General features: G+C 34.6%; 4 protein-coding genes across 9 annotated transcripts; 1 reads left to right on the top strand and 3 right to left on the bottom strand.

Annotated features, from left to right (window-relative positions):
• Positions 1-600: 600 nt before the first annotated feature.
• Positions 601-4376, bottom strand: LOC102618337 (beta-glucuronosyltransferase GlcAT14A). 2 transcript variants are annotated; one of them, XM_052436147.1, is made up of 5 exons: positions 3547-4376; positions 3335-3410; positions 3094-3209; positions 2871-2894; positions 601-1251 (listed from the first exon to the last, which is right to left on the bottom strand). In XM_052436147.1, exons 1-5 carry the CDS (start codon positions 4052-4054, stop codon positions 737-739), a joined length of 1239 nt encoding a protein of 412 aa, XP_052292107.1. In that variant the 5' UTR covers positions 4055-4376; the 3' UTR covers positions 601-736. The 2 variants fall into 2 exon arrangements, with proteins under 2 accessions (XP_052292107.1, XP_006479192.2); XM_006479129.4 differs by lacking the exon at positions 2871-2894 and having other exon boundaries at positions 3547-4362.
• Positions 4377-5180: 804 nt separating this feature from the next.
• LOC102617867 (elongation factor Ts, mitochondrial) lies at positions 5181-10104 on the bottom strand. Of its 5 annotated transcripts, none has more exons than XR_008053545.1 (10): positions 9946-10104; positions 9229-9575; positions 8970-9142; positions 8761-8850; positions 8297-8471; positions 7941-8125; positions 7078-7203; positions 6529-6664; positions 5893-5970; positions 5181-5606 (listed from the first exon to the last, which is right to left on the bottom strand). XR_008053545.1 is itself a non-coding variant. In XM_052438629.1 (10 exons), the coding sequence occupies exons 2-9, from the start codon at positions 9545-9547 to the stop codon at positions 5925-5927; spliced, it is 1203 nt and encodes a 400-aa protein (XP_052294589.1). In that variant the 5' UTR covers positions 9548-9575; positions 9946-10104; the 3' UTR covers positions 5181-5664; positions 5893-5924. The 5 variants fall into 5 exon arrangements, 4 of the variants coding, with proteins under 4 accessions (XP_052294589.1, XP_052294588.1, XP_006479191.2 ...); XM_052438629.1 differs by having other exon boundaries at positions 5181-5664; positions 6576-6664; XM_052438628.1 differs by having other exon boundaries at positions 6576-6664.
• Positions 10105-13860: 3756 nt separating this feature from the next.
• On the top strand, positions 13861-16202 carry LOC102617289 (protein PNS1). The gene is made up of 3 exons (XM_006479125.4): positions 13861-14341; positions 14416-15558; positions 15671-16202. Exons 1-3 carry the CDS (start codon positions 14273-14275, stop codon positions 15860-15862), a joined length of 1404 nt encoding a protein of 467 aa, XP_006479188.2. The 5' UTR covers positions 13861-14272; the 3' UTR covers positions 15863-16202.
• Positions 16203-16428: 226 nt separating this feature from the next.
• LOC102617578 (uncharacterized) lies at positions 16429-18887 on the bottom strand. Its single transcript, XM_006479126.4, has 3 exons — positions 18523-18887; positions 17525-17786; positions 16429-16820 (listed from the first exon to the last, which is right to left on the bottom strand). The coding sequence occupies exons 1-3, from the start codon at positions 18703-18705 to the stop codon at positions 16753-16755; spliced, it is 513 nt and encodes a 170-aa protein (XP_006479189.2). The 5' UTR covers positions 18706-18887; the 3' UTR covers positions 16429-16752.
• Between the last annotated feature and the right edge of the window lie 3972 nt (positions 18888-22859).

Raw genomic sequence — 22859 nt, 5'->3', positions numbered from 1 at the left:
TTTTGGTATTCTTCGAAATAAATATTATAAAATACTTTTAAAAAAAATAAATTCATAAAATACTTTCCAAGAAATAATTTCACTTTCTACTTTCTTTCCTCCCTCACCAACTTCTTCTTGGGTCATCTCTCAACTTTCATCTCGCATTCTTCCTCATGTCTCGTGTCTCAAATGACTTTTTATCACTCTAAAAACCTCTCAGCAATTAATATCCAATATTATCATTTAATGGATCAAAGTAATATTAATATCAATATCAATATTAAGAGGAACGGACGAACTAGCATAATTGAATCACAAGAAATCGGGAGCTGAAGACCAAGCCCGTTCGGTATTGTTTTATAACACCTATTTTCATTTTTTTGTTTCAAAATTTTAATTTGATACATGTTCGGTGGCCAGTTTATAAAATATGAATTGTAAAACATGTAAAACAGAGTCCACTTGATAGTTATAATTGAGAAAACAAGTTAAACATGTTTTGGAAGTTCTTTGAAATAAATTCATAAAATATTTTTCAAGAAATATCCCACTTGCAGACATTCTTCGTCGTCTCTCACCTTTCGTCTCTCAACAATTAATATGCAATATTACCGTCAATAGATCAAATAAAATTAATATCAATGCATTCATATCGCCTTCCATTCACATTTTTAACAGTCATTACTGATTCCAAACCAATTATGACAATACATGTGTGGGATTTATTTTTTAAAAAAAAATTAACGAATTTAATTTATCTACACTGCCTCTTCGTAAAATTCCTAGCTGAAATAAGCTTTGTTAGCAAATTTTTCAACCTCCTAGACCCCGGACCAGGTCTCAGAACACCATAATTCTCACTTTGGAAACCGGAGCATGCCTGATCTCTTTCGCTCTCAGAACACCAACCCCCGTTGGTGTATCTCCTCCGGTGCCTCTTCAGGAGATCGCGATCAATTTTGTCAAGAACTGGGCTGTTCTGCTTGAACTTTCTGGCAAACGGGCGGCTGCTCAGGACCATTCTTCGGAAATCTTTGAGCCCGAGTGACCTGGGATGCTGCTTCGGAGGCGTATCCCAAGTAATGTAATGAAGGTCATGGTTCGCCGTGGTGTTTTTGTAGTCCTCAGAGTTGCAGATAACTGTCTGGAAATATCCTTCTGGAGAAGATACAAAGTTCGTGTAGTACAGGAGGAGAGACCTGGGCAAATTGTCCCAACCCATTATGCAGTACTCAGCAAATGGTCTTGATAATATTGTCCAAGCTGAACCTGCAGATTGATCAGAAATATAACATTATTTTTGGATCGTGAAATCAACACAAAATGCAAATGCTGTTCTTCTCGGTGAAAAAACGGATGCATGTGAACTTTAATGTAATTATTTGTACGTAACAAACGGATTTTTAATACAAGGTAATTAATTTTGCCTTCCAAATTAGTTGCCTCTCCCAGCTCCGCATCTGGCTTTCATAAACAATTAAGAAGTGAGTGCTGTCTTTCTTTTGTAAAATCTAGAATGCCCCATAAGAGAAAGAAATCACGTGGAACCACGTCGGCATAACAACCTTTGGCATGTGCAAAATCTGAGATTTTGCAGGGGTTCCTAAATCCTTTTGCTCTTTCTTGAAGGCTAGTTAGTAAATGGTTTAAGTGAAGCTTTAAATAAATGACAAACTTTTTAACCATTAAAGAAGGAACAAGAAGAAAAAGAACTTAAAGTGGGTCTATGGATTTTGTTATTCTGATGCTCAACAATTTCAAAGGTCGTTCTTTTGTTAATATAATTTTGAATACCTTTTGTTTCCCCTTTGTTACCAATTTGATTGAAACCACACAGTTCATTATCTAACATCATGTGAGCATATATGGCTTCTCAAATCCTAATGTTAAATTCCTTTCACACAAACTTAAATTTATTAAATGGTCGGGCCGACATAGTTAGGTTGATTAGATTGTCAAACACATAGCATCATTTACAGCTCACAACCACCAGCTACCTACCAAGAGATGGTTAAAATATGGCATGCAAAAATATATAGAAAACAAGGGAATGAAAAGGACGTTTAACATGCTCCATTTTCTAAACATTACCTACAAAATACATTAATGCTTCATTTTGGACTTCGTTCAAAATTACACATCTTATTTGGTTAGTTTTTTTTTTTTTAATCTCCACTGTATACTACTTTGCATCACTAGAAAGTAGTGTTTTATGATTATTAGTAAAAGCATATGTCTCTAAACATCTAAGCTGATAACTTATCCCACGCTCGCGGCTAATCATTAGAACAACCATTCAGGTTAAAAAGTGTTTAATAAAAAACTATCACCCCTTCTGTATTAATGATAAATAATAAGCTTTGGGAACCTTAAAATGTATTAAGATCGATTTGGTATATTAAAGAAACTAATAATTTATCATAAGTGATGAATTGACCTTGCTTCTCAGTGACACCGTTCTTTCTTTTTTCAAGTACACTACTAACTTACAAAAGAGTTGCTCAATGTTGGCTTCAATTAGGTGTAGGGTCGCACTCAACCATCTCTCAAGCAAAATAATGATTATGATGTCCATAAGTAGAAAATTACAGAAAATAATGTATTTTTCCTAGTGTCAGAAGCTTATAAGTGTGTCCCCAGGAAAATTAAAAAAAAAAAAAAAGGAAAATACTTTTTAGCCGGAATATATAAACAAAAGTTGAGAAGGACTTGTTGATGGCAGCTGGTGCCGCAAGGAAAAAGACAATTTGGTTGTTCAAAAATGTAATGAATAAAAATTTGGAAACACAAGAAGATATCAACTATGTTGAACACAGGGTCCCCTGTCCAAAATACCCCACCGAAAAATATAATTTATTCCACTTCAAGAGCTTTAAAAGAACATGTACCGTGTTCCTTTGGGTGCGTGTCTTCTTCACTTGTTCAGAAGTTCACATGCAAAAGTGATAAGTTAAAAATCTCTCTTTTTTTTTTTATCTAAAATAATAAAGTGTTGAAGCTTAGTGTGTATGGAATCATGTGAAGATGATATATATATGGCCATCTTTTTATTTGAGACAGTGAAAGGAAAAAAAATTATATAAAGAAGAATATTGGGGAAAGTTGTAAAACCTGTATAGAGCTTGAAAGCAGAAGGAATACTCCTTTGTTTAATCACCCACCAGATCTCTGATTTGTTGAGGCTATAAAGCCCTGGGTCTATTATTATTGGCTTTGCTCTCTTATTCCTGAAAATTTTAACAACATTTAATATATATATATATTTTTTAAGAAAACAAATAGAAAAAACCCATTAGTAAAATAATAATAATAATAATAATAATAATAATAATAAAATCTTGAGTACACTTACATTTTCCAACCCAAGTGACTGCTATGCTGTATGAAATTGAGATCTCTTGGCAAGTCAGAAAATGCTTCAATCAGATCTGAAAACCCCAGAAATTATATGTCACAAAATTAAGCAATAATAATAATAATAATAATATTGACGACGACGACGACGACGACGATAATACTATACGCTAAGAAGCTGAAAAAAGAACTTAAGGCCACTCACCATACCATCTTGAGTTACCAAGGGATAATCAGAAGCACTAAGATTAATAAACCAATCCCATTTGCAGCACCTCGAAAGCATGGCAATTGCATGGAGAGTTGTAGCGAGCATAGTGGGGCCTCTATAAGTGACCAAATTTGGTTTGCCGACGATATAAACATTATTCACCATTCTGAAAACAGGTTCATTTGCCACAAACTCAGCAATCTCTTTCTGCTCTTTCTCTGGGGCTTCTCTGTCCATGTGAATAAGATAGTGGTTTCCAGGATGGTAAAGAGCAAGCAAGGCTCTCTTCAGCTTGATTGTGTCACCTTTTGATGCTGAAAGCAGGTATGCAAATGTTACTGGATATGAGGAGTTGTTGTTGGATTTGAGTGTGATTTTGTTCGAGGTCATGATGATTGGGTTGAATTTGTACAAGGAAGTGAATCGTTTTGCTGGGGTTGAAATGTAAACAAAGCATAAGAAGACTGAAGTTAACATGAACAAAGTCACAAAAAATTTGATCCCCATTTTCTTAAGGAAACAATTTGAGAGAAGTTGAAAGGCTGGAGGTAGCTTAAGTGGTTAAAAGTGAAGAGAGTTTTAGCCTTTGGGTTGAGTGAGAAGGAGGTTATACCAAAAAATAATAAAAATAATAATGGCATTAGGGAAGTTTGTGGTGGAGTTGATTTAGATTTAGATTTAGATCTTTGGATCTTTTTACAGTTTGGAGGGTTCCTTGCTTTGAAGTGAAGGACTCCCAAGAGTCACCATCTCAATTTTTAGTTGGGGAATTTTTGGTAGTTTATGGAGGTTGAAGTTTGCTATATTGCCTATAGTTTTAGAGAAGGAAAGATTAGTGTTGGATTGGGCTTTTGTGGAAATAAAGTAGGAGTGGAGCCTTTAACACCCCCTCTAAAAATTTTATAACTCTCCTTCTAAATTTTATTTCTTAAAATACTTCAGTTTAATTTATAAAATATTAACCATTTATTAAAATAAACCCTTTTTTCATAAAATTTCACTCTAAGAAAAGAATATTTCTCTCAAGTTTTTATTTATAAAACAAATAAAATCTTAAATTATTTTATTCTTATTATATAGTTACTATCTCCAAAATCTTAATTTCTCAAAAAATAAATATTTTTCAATTAAAAAATTAAAATATAAATATTATATTATGAAATAGGATGGGTGTAAAAAAAAATTTAATCGTTTAAGGTTTTAATTGAATATTTTAAATATAAATATTATATAATGAAATAGGATGGGTGTAAAAAACATTTTCAACAAAACTTTCGTTTTAATTGAATTTCCATTTAAAATAAAATATATATTAATTTTTTTACTTATTTAAATAATTTCAATTAAAAAGGTGTTTTGGAATTTTGATTGGTGTGAAAAGTCCTGTTCATAAAATAAGGAGATACCAATAGGCTTTATTGTCGAGTGATAACTTTTATCTCTCAACTATATTGAGAATGTGGGTTCAAGCTTTCACAAAACTTTTTTCTCAAATTTATTCTTAGAGCATACCTTCAACTAACTAAAAATATGTATGCATTAGTTCACATATTTTTGATCACATACCCCCATATTGTAATAATTAAAAAATTAAAAAATTAAAAAAATAAAAAAATAAATTTCTCTAGGATAATTGAAGTTGTTGAAATATCCTCCAAGATGTTGCTCCTTTTTCCTTTGATTGAGAGTTTATGTTGGTTATTTGTATTTTTCCAACAAGAAGTACATGCTCAAATAGATCATGTGGATGTAATTAAAATGTGTGATTTCTTTTCCTTCTCTTTCAAAACTATAACAAAGGAAAGATTTAAAATGTGTTCATATGAGCCTAAAAGGCTTGCCTCCGGTGAGATCATTATCGATCTTTCGCCATGTTCGGAGCAGCCGGAGCCATTGCACCCGAGAGGCCGAGATTCTTGGGAAGGAAAGCCTCATCCCAACGAAGGATTTGAAGCTGAAATAACTGAAGGATGGAAGAATGGCAATGTTGGCAATCTTGGGTTACTTTTGTTTAAGGTCTTCTATAGGAGATGGTCCATACCAAAAACTTCAATCAAGTCTGTCAACCACGAGATATTGTGAGGTAAAAGGATTCCACCACCTATGCCAGCACAGGACTCAAGTACAGGAAAAACTATGACCTTAGTACCTGTAATTCTTAAGCAAAACTAACTACAAAGGGTAATTCGAAAATACCTTATTATTGGTTTCGAAAATACATATGTCAATTAAATAAGGGAAAAATAAAAACATTTCATAACCATAAGACTCTATAGAATCATTGAAGTTACAAAAATGCTTCAGTTTTGGTTCTTCCTAGAACAAAACTTTAGACAAACCTCTACCTTTATATGTTTACCGAACAAAGAGCCAGTGATTATGCCGCCTGAGCTACAGTTTCATCAGTATTTGATGCTTCTACCCTGCAAATTAAGGGTGGTATGGGACAAACATAAGATGGATGCTGTATTTGGTACAAGTTGAAAGTAAACAATGCCTCAAAGAGGATAATTTACAAAACAAAATAAATTTATTATCAGACCTCACTTGTAACTTAGTGTTGTAGGGTTATAGAAACAAAACTGATGAATCCCACCAATATCAGATACATGCATATCATACACCAGCAAGCTTGCTAAAAATGTGTGGGAACAGTCACTCTTAAAATGACCTAGAAAAGGACTTTAAATATTTACATAGATATTGCCACCCTATCACAGAAAACACACCTCAGTCACTAATATAAAGCATTGTCGAAACAACAAAATCGATAAACAGTACATATTGACACCATATCAATTATATGTGTACTATATCATCGCACTCTCGGACTTACAGTAACCAAAAAGATGCCAGCTTCCTTGCTGGAAAAACCTTAAAAATTGTGCTAAAGTCAAGGAATGACTAGTTTGGTTAGTTTAAGGGGCAGGGAGAGCAAGCCACTGTTTTTAAGTCTTTTTAATGCCAGACAATTTACCTACCAAAAAACATCTGAGGAAGGAAGGAAAAACCAACAAGTTAACTCTACCTCCGGATTCCCTCTCCAACTTCCATTCTAAAAAAGCTCCCAATCTTCACAGGTGAGCCCACTTCCTTGGAGAGATTATTCAGAATTGTCTACAGAACATAGCAAAAATATTAATCAACAACCACATTTCATAAATCCTACACGAATGCAATCAACTTATATGTGTATTTCCTAAACAACCAACATGTATGCATACACGTGACCATGGCCTGCATCCTTGCAGCCAAACACGCAGAGACCAAGAGTGTGCATTACAGTGCCTGACACAATTGCGCAAGGGTTGAACGAAAGCAGAAGACCGCCCAAAAAACAAAGTTCAAGGTGGATTATGCTAATTGAAAGATCAGACCCTCAACATATTACTACTGACACAATGAAATACCAAACAACAGACAATTTCGATTGGACAATGGATATGATTACAACGGAGTCTAAAATATAACAAGATAACCTGCACATTTACTAATGGAATCTAAAATATAACAAGATGACCTGCACATACCTTTATATTTAGAGTATCGTTCATGACAAATTTCTGTTCCATCAGAACAACTTCTTCATAGTATTTACGCAAACGGCCTTCCACCATTTTTTCTATCGCCATTGGAGACTTCCCTGTACTCTCTGCCTGACAAACAAAGACAAGGCCATAATTTAAAATTTTGGAACACAAAATGAATTTATTTAGCAAGTAATTTGATTATGTATGAGAGAGAAGAATATACACTGCCAAGAAGAAGCTTACATGACTACACTAAACTATTACATGAAACCAGTATACAAACAATTTTTCCCAGCCCGTCTCCTTTGAAGTCAGTAACATTTATTGAATCAACATTTTCCATTATTCTAATCCGATATCATTCTGGATTGACATTGTCAATCTTTGTTGGAAAAGAGGCCGCCATAAATGCTTCCTCAACCTCCCTACCCACCCCTTTTCATGGGATTTAGAATAAGTGATTTCCTCATTCTCTCCTCAATCTATTCCAACTCTAACCATAACAAAAAAAATTTCTATCCATTACAAAAAGAACAAATACCTGTTTACTAACTTGCCATTGTCCATATCATTATCTCATTTCAACTATGCGCACTTAATGGGTGCATATCCTGGATTGTTTAGCAATTAGAAGCAAGCACCAAGTATTTCCTTGAAGCAACAAAAAATAACCCCAATTGATGCTCGATATTATTCCTCCATTACTTCGTCCAAAGGTGAACAGATACTAAGATGGCTTATAAGCTTAGTGTAACTATAAGGGACAGATATCAAGGAAACAAATGGATTGTAGATATTAGGGAAGAAAGCTCCAATGTTCAATAACACAACATAGGCAGAACCTCCAATGGATTTCCAAATACCTGAGATTTAAGAATTTCACGTTCATTCTCTAATGCATCAGCAGAAACAAGCTCCTTTGTCAAGAATAATGGCTTTTGAGCAACTATATGCATTGCCAATTCTGATCCTACACGCTTTAATGGATCGAATGATGAACTTCCGTCCTCTACTTCAAGAGATAGAAGTCCAGCAATACGACCCAAACCTACATCCACATCAAACAATTAATGGCGACCAGCAAAATGTAGGCAACTTAGCTTAAAGATAGTATCTAAAAATGTGGGTTATATAGTATTGTAAGGCCTAAATCATTTCAAATATGAATGCAAGTACATTAACCATGAAGAAAGGGATTAAAGAAGTTTAAGCAAAATACCTGATTGAGGGCTTGTGTGGAGGTAGGTAGAAACAACCCCAGGTGAAGATGCAGATAGTAAAAAACCCCTCCTAAGTTTTACATTCTCCCCCATAATTGCAGCTACTTCAGTAATTGCATTCTGGACAGTTGTTTCTCCACCTATTTTTGGATGATCAAGATTCAACTTCAAGCCCTGGCAGTCAAATAAGAACAATTGACTTAGATTGCAATCTTGAATTCAATTTGAACCATGTAAAAAGGCATCTGAATCCAGAAATAAAAATGAAATTGTGAATTTTTATTGAGACTCTGAGGTAGACCCAGTTAACAGCTCCAGATAAGGTCCTTCAAATGTCAATGCTCATGATAAAACAGCAAAAATTGATACCAAAAGATATGGAATAACCTGTTCTCCACAAATTAGAGAAAAATGAATAGCCACCAACAATAACACAATCGGATTAAATACATTAACTTCTCACCTCCAAATACTCAGGACCAACAGGAAAGAGCCCAGATCCTGGCTGTGAAACATTCTCAGCCACCAAAGCTTGCTTTGCCAAAGCTAAGGCCTGCAGGGGGTAAAAAAACAGAAAAATGGATGAAGTATGATCTCAGAAAATGAATGACAGGAAAAGAGAAGTGCCGATTGAAATGAAAAGGTGAAGAAAATAAAAATGGTAACACTAACCAAGTACTGAAATATCTCATTCCTGGAAACAAAATCGGTCTCACAATTAAGCTCAATAACAGCAGCCTTGCTCTCATTCTGCGCTAAAGCAAGTAAGCCCTCAGTGGCAGTTCGAGACGACTTCTTTGACGCCAGAACTTTCCCTCGTTTCCTCAATTCCTTCAGTGCAGCCTCTGCACAGGATCATAACATCATCAAAGTCAAAACTCGGACACAAACCAGCCCATGAAAACAAAAGGAAGAATGGTTTAATTATTACCAATATCCCAATCGCAATCAACAAGAGCCAACTTGACATCCTTCATTGGAGCACTTGTTTGTTCCCTTAACTGCTTAATGAGATTCACTTGCTCCGTAGCCGCAGGAGCTTGATCACTGAAGTTTCTTGAAATTAAAGCAAAAGAGGATTTTGGGTTCAGGTATTTGAATGAGAATAAGTCCTTGATCTGCCTAGCTTGATAAACCGGAGTCCCTTTGCTTGCACAAGTAGAGTATCCATATTTACTGTTTGTGGCAGCACTGAGTCTGTTGTAGAAGAAAATCCTAAATGGATGCTTTGCGCTTCGAAAACAGGCCATTCCAGTACCCTTTATGCTATTGAATAACCTAAAATACCAAACAATTAATTGAAATTTTCATTGAAAAAAAAAAAGAAAAACAAAATAGGGTTTAAGGGTTTTAGATGAACTTAAAAAACTAACATTCAGAACGTAACAGCACAAAAACACAACTTACTCAAATAATAAAGAAACTAAATGTAAAAAAAAAAAATTATAAATGAACAAATTCTCCATATTTGTTAATAACCGAAAAAAAAAAAAACTCCAGAAAAGTTATTAAATTTTTTTTAGTCTTTTTTTTCGTTCTCCTTAAAACAAAAGCGGTTATAATTGAATGTTAAAGGAGTCCAATAGGGTTTTAGCATATACAAAAATAAAAATAAATAAATAAACAAAAACAGCAACAAGCATATTACCGGAGGCAAAAGTAAGGACCGACGGCTGGTGTTGATACTGATGACTACTGAAGAGGGTGCAGACTGGAGAAGAGAAAAATATTACAACTAGTGTGCTTCAAGAAATTTTTCATTTTGGGCCCATGGGCTTGATTAATCAACACTCTGGCCCAAATAGTGAAATATTCAAGTTAGGAGGGAGGCCTGAATTTATAAAGGAGTGCAGCTTCTCACACCCTTTGGAAACCCCCCGTTTTCAGTTGTAGTTATTTTAATATCAAAAATACCCTTTTTGTCCTAAGTCTCATCTATTGTTCATTTTTTGTTCAAGTTGTCTCTCTCGTAAAACAAATGAAGTCTTTACTTTTTTTAGTTTTCTTTTCCGGTGTTGTTGATCAACCCTCCACACACAAAAAAAATTTCTAGGTGATAACTCTTATAATGCTAATTGTTGATTTAAAATAAACATATTTATATCTTAATTTAAAAGTTTCAAAAAGAGAGAGAAAGAGAGAGAAAATTTAATTTCTAAAGGAAAGAAAGATTATTTCAACTTAAATCATTAGATAGATGAAGATTGACAAGTGGAAAAAACATAAATAAATGATTTGTTGATATATTCAAAGAGTTTGAAAAGAAAACAAACGATATAATGCGTGGGTTTGTTAATGAGTATGAAGAAAAAAAAATATAGAATAAATTGTAGAATACAACAAAGGTAATACAGTCAATTAATGCATGTATAATACGTGTATTTGGGTTTTAATATAATCACAATTTATATGATAAAATTTTAAAATAAATACATACATGTCATAATATGAGTTGCTTGTTATATAATTGATATGGTATCTCTAATGTATTTTAGAATTTCTCAAAGAATAGATGTGTTTAAAATTAAAATTATATTTTTATCTTTAAATGTAATTACCTCGAGAAATAGGGTGTTATAAGAATAAAGAAGGGGTGTTAATAGCACTACTCTTTGAAAAATTAATTTGTCAATTGACCTAGACTTACAATCTTGCACTAATGTTAAACATTATCCACATGAATGAACGTCACGAGAAAGACTCGCGTTTGGGTCAAGTCTCCCTAACTCAGTGCCCGGGGTGGCGAGACTGACTAATAAAAAGAGGCAATCCCTAAGTTACGTTTAACGTAACATACAATTTGGAAAATCTTGTCCGCTCAAAGTGTTAAGATCTAATCTAACGGCTGATGTTTAATTTTTCCAAAATTTGTAATAGAGGGAAACCAGCTGAATTGGTTTGCCCATTTGACAATCTTCTTGGCCTCTCGATTAACCTTCTGTTGCTCCTTCTTTGCCTTATGCAGTATCTTTTCCTGCTCTTTAACAAAAACAAGTACTCAAATCCAACAGGATCATCACCAAGAATTGGACTTTCCCTTCTCTTTTTCTTTGAAGTACTCTTTGGAGAACGCTAAAAACAGTCCTTTCTCTGCGGCGGAGACGACGGAGAAGAACGCGAATCCATCCATGAACTTGGAGAACTCAATGGCGAAGAAAATGACTTGGATTTCGACTTCAACTTCGATTTCAAGGAAACAACAACAAGAATAGAAGCAGAAACAGACCCATATCTGAAATTTTCTTTACAATCAATTTCTCGAGCCGGGTTCTATTTGGACTCCAAGAAAATGGCCAAGGGAGGAGAAGAATCACAATTAGAATTTGATTTTGCAGTCTCCAAGTCGGGTTTCTCCCCTGGGTTTTGTTTGGAATCAAGTAAAAACACATACTTTGAAGTTGGATTTGAATGATGATGATGAAGAGATTGTGTACATTTTTCAATGTGATGATGATGATTATCATTGATGTGGGTTTTGGGTTTAGCAGTAGCAGGAAAAGATTTGAGCTTGCAAAATCGGGATTCTAACTCAACGGGAGGGACTGAGTCGTAGGTGAAATCAGGATTCTAACTCAGTGGAACTCTTTTTCCTTAACGAGCATGGTGTGTCTTTAATTTGAGGGTTAAAACGATGCCGTTACGTTTGTCAGAACTAGCTGTAGAACAGTAGAAGAGTGTCTCCTCCATTGACTTTTTTTGGTGACCGGCCTTCAACCGGTTAAACCAGTTTGATTTTATTATTGTGATGTTCACCTGCCATTTGCTTAGTGGCCAACTAGTCATATCAAGAACTGTATGTTACGTTAATTGTAACTTAGAGAGGTCCATAAAAAGAACATTCAATTGGGTATGTCAAATGGGTCCCACAGAGGTATAAATATTTATTTCAAAATAAAAATGATCTCCATATCTTACATGTAACGTATGATACACCCTCACACATAAACAGAACATTTATCCCTATTGCCAAATAAAAATTAGTGAAACTTATGAAGAACCTACATGACTGTTTCTTATTAATCAATCAAACAATTTTTTTTTTTTTGAAAATCATGTAAATAAGTATATTTAATAAAATAGTAAACTTGTATCTACAAACTATACGCCACAAGTTCAACAACGTTGTGCATATAAGAGGGCGAAAATCCACATCACATTATTAATGGCTTTTTATAGTTTTGACGTTGGATACTTTTTGTTTGTGAATGAACCTCAGTTTAAGAAAGCGACTTAAGCTAAATGCTTTTTTTTTGTTGTAATGATTTTTTTGTTTTGTTTTGTTTTGTTTGGTGAGTAGATTATACATGTTAGAATAATATTAAGAATTTTATTTTTTAAGTTTTAACTGACGTAGTAATTCATTTGTAATTCTAAAGTTGACTATTCTCTAATCACATTAAATATTTATATTTAAGATTTTGTTAAGATACATTCAATATAACTTACAACCATGATAAAACATGTAAAAATTTGTGACATGCTAGTGAAATTCACTACTATCTTATAAAGACGATAAATTTCATTAATTATAATTTAATAAAATCCTTACATTTAATACAATGTCTCAATTATATATGAATTACCGCGTCAGTTGGGACTTGAGTACATAGATTGGGTCATAGTATTGTAGCATGTATTATAGATCTTTTTTTTTTTTTTTTTGTGGGGGGGTGAGTTATACAATTTCAACTTTTTGAGTAACCAAAAGTTTTGAACAAGAAGATGCGGTGTTTGTTATCATTGTGGTTGCACATGATTCTCGGCCATTCAATTTCACATTCACCCACTCCAACTTAAGTTTTTAAATCAATTAAATTAGACAAGTGCTAAGTTACATTCAATGTAACTTACACAATTCATCTCAACCACATAAAATTATGGGACCCGTAATTTATGTGGTTGAGATGAGTTCTGTATGTTACATTAAATGTAACTTAGAGACTCCCATTAAATTATCCCTTTCAAACCCCTCAACCACTCTGAGAAGAAGATGTCACAACGTGGCAGCCACGTCACAAGTCCCAGACAACAAGCAAACCCTTACACAAGTTGATACATTTAGATTTAGATTATTTTATTTTTTGTTGTCTTTAATTTTATTAAATTGGAGAAATGTTTGGCAGCTATACCCAACACTACTACTAACGCAACACACTGAAAAATTTGAAGCCTCAATCTTAAAAATTTAGTAGTAGATGCCCTATTATTATTATTATTAGTACTATTATTTTAAAAAGCTCACTTATTTAGTTAACTTGGGGACATTTTTCTCTCAAGAACTCTTAGTTACATAATTATAATAAAATTGGAGGCATAAAAGCCGATATGGTTGTACCAATGAGATCGGATTGAGATGAAGTTGATCAAAAAATTCTATAAAAGACCAGTCATTGTAAGTTGTTGGAATCCAAGCCAATGTGAATTGGACTTTCAGGTGAATTCGATTAATTAAATTACTAATTTTATTATTAAAATAAAAATCTGATTGAAGGTTTTATACAGAAACTGATCAGCAAAGACTTTAAAAAATTAAAAAAAAAATGAAAGTAAAATTAGTTAGCAGTTGAACAAACGAGTAACAGGTATTTTATTATTATTTTTATTTATGTTCTTGAACCACCGATGAAGAGCAGTTTCTTCAGTCTAGAAACAAAAGTAACATCACGAGGACTACCCCCTTGGTCACGTCAAAGATGCTGACATGTATCTCTTCCACGTCATCGCTCTGCGTCAGCAGAACCAAAATATTAACACCTTGTCAAGAAAATTGAAACTTGAAAGAAATAAGAAAATAAAAAATAAAACAGTTCATGCAAGTTGATGAGTGATGGATGATTAGTCTAAGAAGACTTGAGCAAGTTAAGTCTTTGAGTGATGTATATAATTAAAATTTGTGGCTGCTGGAAAATTTCTCCATGCGACTTTTTCTCAATCTTGGGAGCCAAGAAAGTGAGTCATAAGTGAAGATACAAGAAATGCGGAAGCAGAGCTTCAATATAACAACAATTCAAGAACAAAGGGCTTCATCCACTGCCACAAACACAGTGAGCTCATCACATTTTCTCATTTGCTGTTACTCTGTTTTCTTGCTCCTCAATTTCTTGTTTTTTGATCACAGGTTCAAGAATCAAGCTCCCCGCGGATTGAAGCAACGGTGGCGGGTCAATTCCTGAGAAAGCTCTTTCAGTTCCTTTTCTACCTTCACTTCATCTTAATCGCAGTCTTAACAATCTTCTTAGCAATCCGCGGTGTTGTTTTGTCTGGGAAGCACCATTTCCAACCGAAGAAATGGTACCCTCCACTGCTTGCTTCCGCAGCAAGTGCTGGAATTCTTTCTTTGGCTTGGCAATGGATGACTCAAAGCAAACCTTCAAAAGCCATGAGAATATGCTTCTGGCTTGGCCCCTTGATGACTTGTGCGTTTGGCATACTGCTTCTGGTAATTAACTCTGCTGCAAGTTTATCAACAGGTGCTGTTGCTATCATTGCTGGCGTCATTCAATCCATCTACACTTGTTGGGTAAATCCCAGATTTGAATATGCCGGCAAAATCTTATCAGTCTCCGCAGCTTTCCCTCCAGCTAGAACTGCGATTTTGGTCACTCTTTCGATCATTCTCAGCGCTGTGTATTCCTCTTTCTTGGTTTCTGGGATTGGAGGAGCAACTGCAATAGGAACTACCTTAGACATCTTGTTCATAGCGGTGATTTTGCTCAGCTTGGCCTGGAGTATGCACGTGATAAAAAATGTACTGCTAGTTACAATCTCACGGGTCAGGTACATACACTTCGCATACGGCGCAGATATGGAGACAGAAATTGCTTTTCGCGACACAATCAAGTACTTGATGGGTAGTGTGTACATTGGCTCAGTGTTCGTGCCAATCTTTGGAAGCATATGGGGTTCAGCACGAACCATCAATGCGATTGCAGGAGAAAGAGACGAGTTCCTGTTCTCGTGTGCCGATTGTTATTCAGCTGTTGCTTCAACTCTTGCAGCGCATGGAAATAGATGGGGTTTTGTACATGTAGGAGTTTATAATAAGGGCTTTATCCAGGCATCTGTTGATACATGGGAAATGTTCAAGAGGGCAGGGATGGAAACTCTGATAAACTCGGATCTCACGGGAGCATTCTGTTTCTTCAGTGGGGTGGCAGGTGGTGCTGTGAGCGCCTTAGTTGGAGGAACCTGGGCACTGGCTGTTCATAAGAGCTATGCTACAGAAGTGTCTATCTATGCTTTCCTCATTGGCTATTTCATGGTAAAACTACAGATCTTTCGGAGAATTGTAAACATATGTCATTTTCAAACCTGAGAATACCTCATCTCCAAACCTGAGAAACTAACTTTGGTATTCTTTGCTCTTTTTTCAGTTCCGTACAGCTACAGCATGGCCACTAGCATGTGTTTCAGCTTACTACGTAGCTTATGCAGAGAACCCTCTGCACCCTCGATTTGATTCAACAATCCCAGCTCGCATTCAAGAGCTTCAGAGATATCAAAATGAACAGATAGCAAGCCCTGACCCTGCTCAACTGTGGGAACAGTACCAAGCCCCTGAATGAAAATCTAGCAGCACATCCAACAGAATCTAGCTCTTACAGGAATATACATCATACGTTGATGTTGAAAATTTTCACTTTTCACCACCTAGAGAAACATCGTTGATGAAGAAAAGCAAGTAACATCGAGTCATCAATATTTCACTAGTTAGCACAGAAGTTTGATGAAAATTCAGCGAAGAGAAAGGTTGCACGTCAAAACAAAATTGCCGGAACTCTTTTTTTTTTTTTTTTTTTGCCCCCTCTTTTCCTTCAGTTTGGTAAATAGCATACAATTATTCCAGTCGATTTTATATCAGCTTCAAAATCAAGAGATTCAATAAAACGAGTCATTTTTCTTTCATCATACACGGCAATTCAAACCCAATGATAGCTAGCAAAAGAGGATCTTATTCCAATGCATTAGAGGTCAGAAACCCACCTAACCTATCTTAAATTTATTAGTTCTTCCACAATAAGTTTTAAATTCATTTTGATCTTTATCTTCAAAAGTACATATAGAGCTGTATTCTTTCCATGTATTGAGGACAGAACAGAGCAATTGGAAAATCAACTTGCAAGAGACAACATTTGGTGATAAGGAAAAAGCACTCAAAGTCAACAATTCAACAGCAGAAAAATATGCGATACAGAGGAAAAAGAACGTTACAGAGAATCAGAATAAGATACAATGCTTGTAACTTTTATAATTGTTCTCCACTATAATCAATATAAATTACCATTGAACCAAATGCTCCGTTAGAAACCACGTGCCAAGAAATAAATTTGACTTGACAGCGTGAGTGTTGCAGTGCAAGCCAACAACAAAATCTGATAAATGACTTGACTGCATGAGTGTGGCAATATAAGGCAACAACAAAATCTGATAAAGGAAGACAAGCAAACCACACGGCTTATTTGGGTCCACAATAACCACGGCCACCACATTCTGCACACATAATATTACCGGTTCCCCCACAACCTGCACAGTTACAATTGTCACCTTAGAACATTGTGTTTGCCAAAAGTAATGAGCAACACAAAACTGGATATTTAACGGTTAAGTGACTCTGACACACACAAGATTGTTGACAGAATCTCCTTACACTTGATGAAGACAGCCAAATTTCAATAACTATATAGTTTCATCATCTTGATTCACACATCTTACATGGTAGTAAAACTTAAGGATTCTCCACTACAGAAACTGACAAAAGAGTAGACTCCAATGAATTTACTAAGGAGATTTAAAGAAGTAAGTTTGAAGGTTAAACAGGCGATTGCATTCCATTGGATCCAACGATTTTATAAGGAGAACAAAGCATTTTAAACATCCAATACTACCATTAAGTTTAGGATATTTTGAAATGAATTAAGTGATGACAAGAAATATATCAATAGAGAAAAAAAGCAAAATAATGAAAGTAACAAAAACTGCAAAGTGGGCCTTAAAGGAAATAATATATGACAACATCAATTAAAGGTTGTACACATTATAGGCAAGGCAAGTGGAAGCGTACGTAGTAAAACTTTTCTGATAATACAAATCCAAACCAAATGATTTTTCATAAAACTGAATCAAAAATACTGGTCAAGACAGTCAATTCAGGAGTGAGAGAAGATTACAGAGGGCATAATATCCAACAAGATATACATGCATTGACGAATCAGAAGGAGGAACTTTACCTAGACAGCGGACTTTGACAATGATGCCCTGGCTCTCTAATATAGAGTCAACATATAAGCCTGAACCAGAGCAGGTGGCACAAAGGACTGCACCTTTTGCTTTGCATTCCGTACACCTGGGATTATCCCCAATTACCTTCTCAGACAGTGATAGACCAATTGGCTTTTCTATTCTTTCCTCCGGTATAGGCTTATCGTAACAAAACAGGGATTCAAGACTGCTTCTGCGTCTTTGCTCATTTCCAGTTGAACTTGACTCAGACTGCAATAAAAGTATGTTTTAAGATGTGTTACTGCAACCAAATTATTTTAAAGAAGAATATAATCTCAAGCTAAAGAAAAGGCATAAACTACTTCAATCTATTCAATCATGCAAAACTAAGACCACCACAACAATGAGAAACAAATGCAGTCACAAGAATGAGCAAGCAATTACATCCCGAGCAAATAAATCAGGCAGCTGGGAGATTCATACTTAAGAAAGCCTCTCATATTTTGTTCACAAAACTTTCCAATTGGAAGATTAAAAAAAAAGTAATTAATACTTTCACATGGACCCCTCCATCCAACCCATACAAGGGGAAAGAGGAAACAATAAAAAGAAACAAACATATCAATAAAACATCTGCCTATCATTAGTACAGTATTAATAAAGAACTCAACCGGCTTGCCTTTATAAAGGTAATAGATGAATTGCTAATCACATTAATGTGGCTCTAAATTAAATTTTCACAATGTGCTTTTATCCTAAACAACAAAGAATTAGTATATCATCAATGTAATTAATGTTAATGGAACTCAAAACATAAAATTAGCAGAACAAGAACTTCAAGATCAGAGTACACCGCATTTCATAATATCGATAAATTTTCTTTTAGAATAATAAATAAACGGCTAGTAAACAATAGATTTGCAGTTTATAAATGAGTAAATTGAATTTGAAAAAAATAAATTAGAACATTAAAAATTTAAAAGTAAATAAAAGAGAAGTGACAGACTCCAGAGGGCGAAACAGAGCCGTTGGGAGAGACAGCGCAGATTCTCCTGCTGGAGCCGCAAACGCTGAATTGAAACCCATAACCGACCTTACAACTGTTAATACTACCATGATTCAGCTTTGGTGAATAAGAAGGAGAAATGGGCAGAACAATAGATGAAGCCATTCTCAAAGTAGAATCCATTGGGGGCTAAAAATTATGGACCAAACCGTAAAGGCAGAAGAATATTATTGAATATATAGGGAATTAACGAAATGGGTATTGTGGTAATCTGAGTGACGGGAGGGAGCTTTGGAGAAATCGCTGAATTTAAGTCGATGTTTGCGCCACAATGCTTATAAACGTCAATAATACAAAGGAAGAAGGTTGTTGGTGACAGTTCAATCTGCTTTATGAGCCGGGTTGACCCAATATGTATCGCTCTTAATGGGCCATGATTATGGATCTCAGCCCAATATCTGAGTTCTCGAATAAAGTAGGCAGTCTTTCTATTATGGATCTTAAGCCCAATACCTGAGTTCTCGGATATTATAAACACTCATTCTATGGAAACCCCATTTGCATTCAGTTCACGTCCCATTTATGGACACCGGTAACCACTAACTGGTTTCACAGGTCATATGATCTATCTCCCCAACACAAAGCCACTAACTTTGTTGAGGGTAAATTTAATTTAGGGGGTAGGGATGGCAGAGAAATCTTGCTGGACCCAAGTCTTAGGTGTTTGGGTCGAACATGGCCTGACCCAAACATATTTTATAAATATTCAGGTTCAGACTTTTTAGGTGAAATAAGCCTAGTTTCAAAGTTCAATAAATACTCAAAAATTAAAAAAAAAATATAATTTAATTAAAATATATTATTTTACATATATTTAACATGGATCCAGCTATGTTGAGTCATGGGTTTCGTACCCCACTCCTTTGTCTTATAGCAAATGAGTCTTTAGATTGGGAAGGAAGATATTTGACGGCCGAGATTTAACATTTAAAAAACGGGTAACTGGCTAAAGACGTAGAACCTGTAAATCGAAAACAAAAAAATAACACTCCCGTGTAAGGCTGTAAGCATCATTTGCAATTCTTCCCACAGATGAAGTTTTGCAGGCGATGGTCGTCAGCATTGTTGTCTTGAAACTATTTTTGAAAAAGCTGTGATGGAGTACTGAATATTTATTAGTTAGGTTTTATTATAGTAAAACAAGGTATTCAACTTATAGGGTCAATGTTCGCAAAGAAGATTGAGTTTTTATTTGCAAAATTGGGGATTTATTTGTTGATTAAGTTGCGTTGTGAGATTAATACTATATATTTTCACGGTTACACATTGACTTCTCAGCACAGACGTACCGTTCGCAAGACACGCTCTCTCACTCTCTCCCTCTTTTAGGCAAATTATTTTCAGACATGTAGAATCAGAGTGTATGGTCTCTTATGCTTCAGTTTAGCAAGACTGGTTGTGTTCTTTTGTTTCGGCGATAAATACCACTGGTATCATGATTGTAAACAACGATCTTCAAACTTGAACGGAAAAAGAATATGCTTCTTGTAGATTAAAGATAATTTTTGCATGATTGTTAGATTTTTATCTAAATTGTGGTTCGAGTTCAATTAATTCAATGTCGATTTTTGTCTCCTTTTCCTTTTATTAATCAAAATTTTGTCAACAAGGATTTTTTTTCCTCTCAGCGCAATAAGGTAAAAATGATACGGGGAAGAGAGAGAGAGAGTGGATTAATGAAATTTGAAGAGAGTGGAAAACACGATCGGTGATTTTTGGAGGGGGGAGAGAGTGACCCATGACCCACTATGGTTAGATTTGGAGGGGGAGAGATAGTGACCCGTGATCTACAGCTGCTGGATTTGGAGGGGAGAGAGAAAGAGCCGCCGACAGAGTGTGGTGAGGATGAACAAGAGAATGGTGGGTGAAATTCGGAGGGAGAGAGTGAGATACGAACGATGCGCGTATGTTAGTTAACAAAACGCTGCGTTCGGGGGTTAGCGTGGGGCTTAACGTGGTGTGAATGTCATTTTGTATTATATCTGCTCCTTTACCAGTCTTGCTGACCGGCCCATTACTTCCCTCGCCGGTTACTCTATTTCTCTGTGTGTTTTTCTCTCAATCGTCAGATTAAATCCAACGTTGAGTTTGGTAAATGACAAACGAATGGGGTACGATACTCGTGATGCAAAGTAGTTTTGGCCTATTTAACATAGTTTTAAATTCTATAACTCTTACTTTGAAGTCTAATCCAACAAAAAATCAATATTTTACAAATTAAAAATTTGTAAAATGCAATAAGTTTTTTTAAAAATATAAAATTCAAGCTTTTTGGCTCGGCTAAAAAAATCTGGCCAAGCTTGGATTGACAGAAGACATGCCAGAGTCAAGCTCTGACAAGCCTGGCCCGAGTTTGACATTTTGCTATCCCTAATTTATGGTGAGATGAGATAAAGTGTTAGAGAAAGAAATGAAAAAAAAAAAAAATTAAGTCAATTGATTGGTGATGTTTTTTCTTTCTTTAATATTATATATATTGATATTTTTTATACTTAGATAGTAAATATACTCAAGATCACGCCTCAATAAAATTTGTTGGGCTGATTACCTGCCTCCAAATAATTGGAAGAAAACTTCAACTTTTTACTCAATACTGACACGTGTGACAATAAAAATAGTTGATCACTTAATTAATGAATGGTTACACCGATAACATTTAATAAAAGGGTAATTTTTAAAAACCTCCCCTGAGGTTTGGACTTATTATAAGTAGATGGCGAGAATTGATTTATTTATAAAAAATTCTCTACCGTTAGTTGACTGTGTAAAGATAATATTACCCTTAACAATAGTTTGTAGATAAAAATAACTAAAAAAAAACCAAAATTGTTAGCTATTTTACTCTCTTTAAATTATTGATATTTTCTTAAAGTTACTACAAAAAAGATAAAATTAAAAACTTGAAAAATCCTCTTTAAATTATTGATATTTTCTTAAAGTTCCTACAAGAAATATAAAATTAAAAACTTAAAAATGAAATAGTCATAATCTTTACCTATGATATTGTAAATCTTTGGAATTGACAAGGATAAAATTGTCAAAAAATAGGGTTTGTGCTTTTCACGCTAATAATTTTAGTTTTTTTTTAGTTATGTCAGTCTATAAACTATTGTTAAGGATAATATTATATTTGTACAGTCAACTAACGGTTAATGTTAAAATTAACTGATGGTAAAAATTTTTTTATAAATAAATAAATTCTCGCCATCTACTTACAATAAGTTCAAACTTCAAAGGAGATTTTTAAAAATTACCCTTTAATAAAATCCAATGGCTCTGAAAATCCATATTGATCTTAAAGAAGTTATTGAGCTTGAAAAATGGAACGTAAACAGTGATGGGATGTGACTCTAGAACAAATCCAATGGGCAAACGTAAAAAAAAAAAAAAGAAAGTTAGTTGTATGGTCTTCAATAATTTAATGATCTTATACATTATCCTTACTCAATGTGAACCGAACTTTTTCGATTGCGAAAAGGATTGATTAGGAGTTTCATTTTCTTTTTCTTTTTCGGTGGTCGGTAAATGGATTGATTGAGAGTTACGACAGCACAAAAAATTTTAAATATCAAAAAGTGGATGGGCTCTGAACTGAGATGCTGCCATTGCCTTATTAGTTGATTAGCAAATACATTCAACCTTAACTTGACAGGTGGAGCCTATCCACCGGAACATTGAACCATTGACACTACGGTGACAAAGCAGCCATCGATCTTTTAATTCTCATTGGTTCCCCAATTGGTTAAACTTCATTTTCTAACCTCTGTTACTTCGCATTGACACTTTGTTCCTGATCCATTTACACAGCTTATTACAGCTTCAGCAATCAATCCAAAAATCTTATGTCGTGTATTTATTATATAATTCGTCGACATCAGCGACATTATTCCTATCAGTGCATTTATCAAGACGTCAAGATTTACTTAGCACCAATGTATGACATCAATTTTAATATAGTGACATTACACTGAGAGACTTGAGTACAGTGATGATGGATTCCAGTTAAAGTGCTAATTTTTTAATAAGGGTGTGCTTATTTTATTAAGTTACTCCACGTCTCTTTCATTTAACTTAGAAAATAAGCCATGATTTGTGGAGTTATATTGAATTATCCATGCCGCTATGCTTGGTGAATGATTAAGGTTTTTGTTTGGTATAGCTTTTTAAATATGATTTTTTTAAGTTGAATTTTTGTTAGCAGAGGTTTTACAAATAATGCTTTCGTGAAAAAAGAAAATTAAGTTGTTTAGTTGTCAATAAGAGTATTTTTTTAAACT

The sequence above is a fragment of the Citrus sinensis genome, chromosome 3 (assembly GCF_022201045.2).
Source record: "Citrus sinensis cultivar Valencia sweet orange chromosome 3, DVS_A1.0, whole genome shotgun sequence".
Classification (NCBI taxonomy): Eukaryota; Viridiplantae; Streptophyta; class Magnoliopsida; order Sapindales; family Rutaceae; genus Citrus; species Citrus sinensis.
Note: the sequence above shows the minus strand (reverse complement) of the source record. Positions and strands in the feature narration are given on the sequence as shown.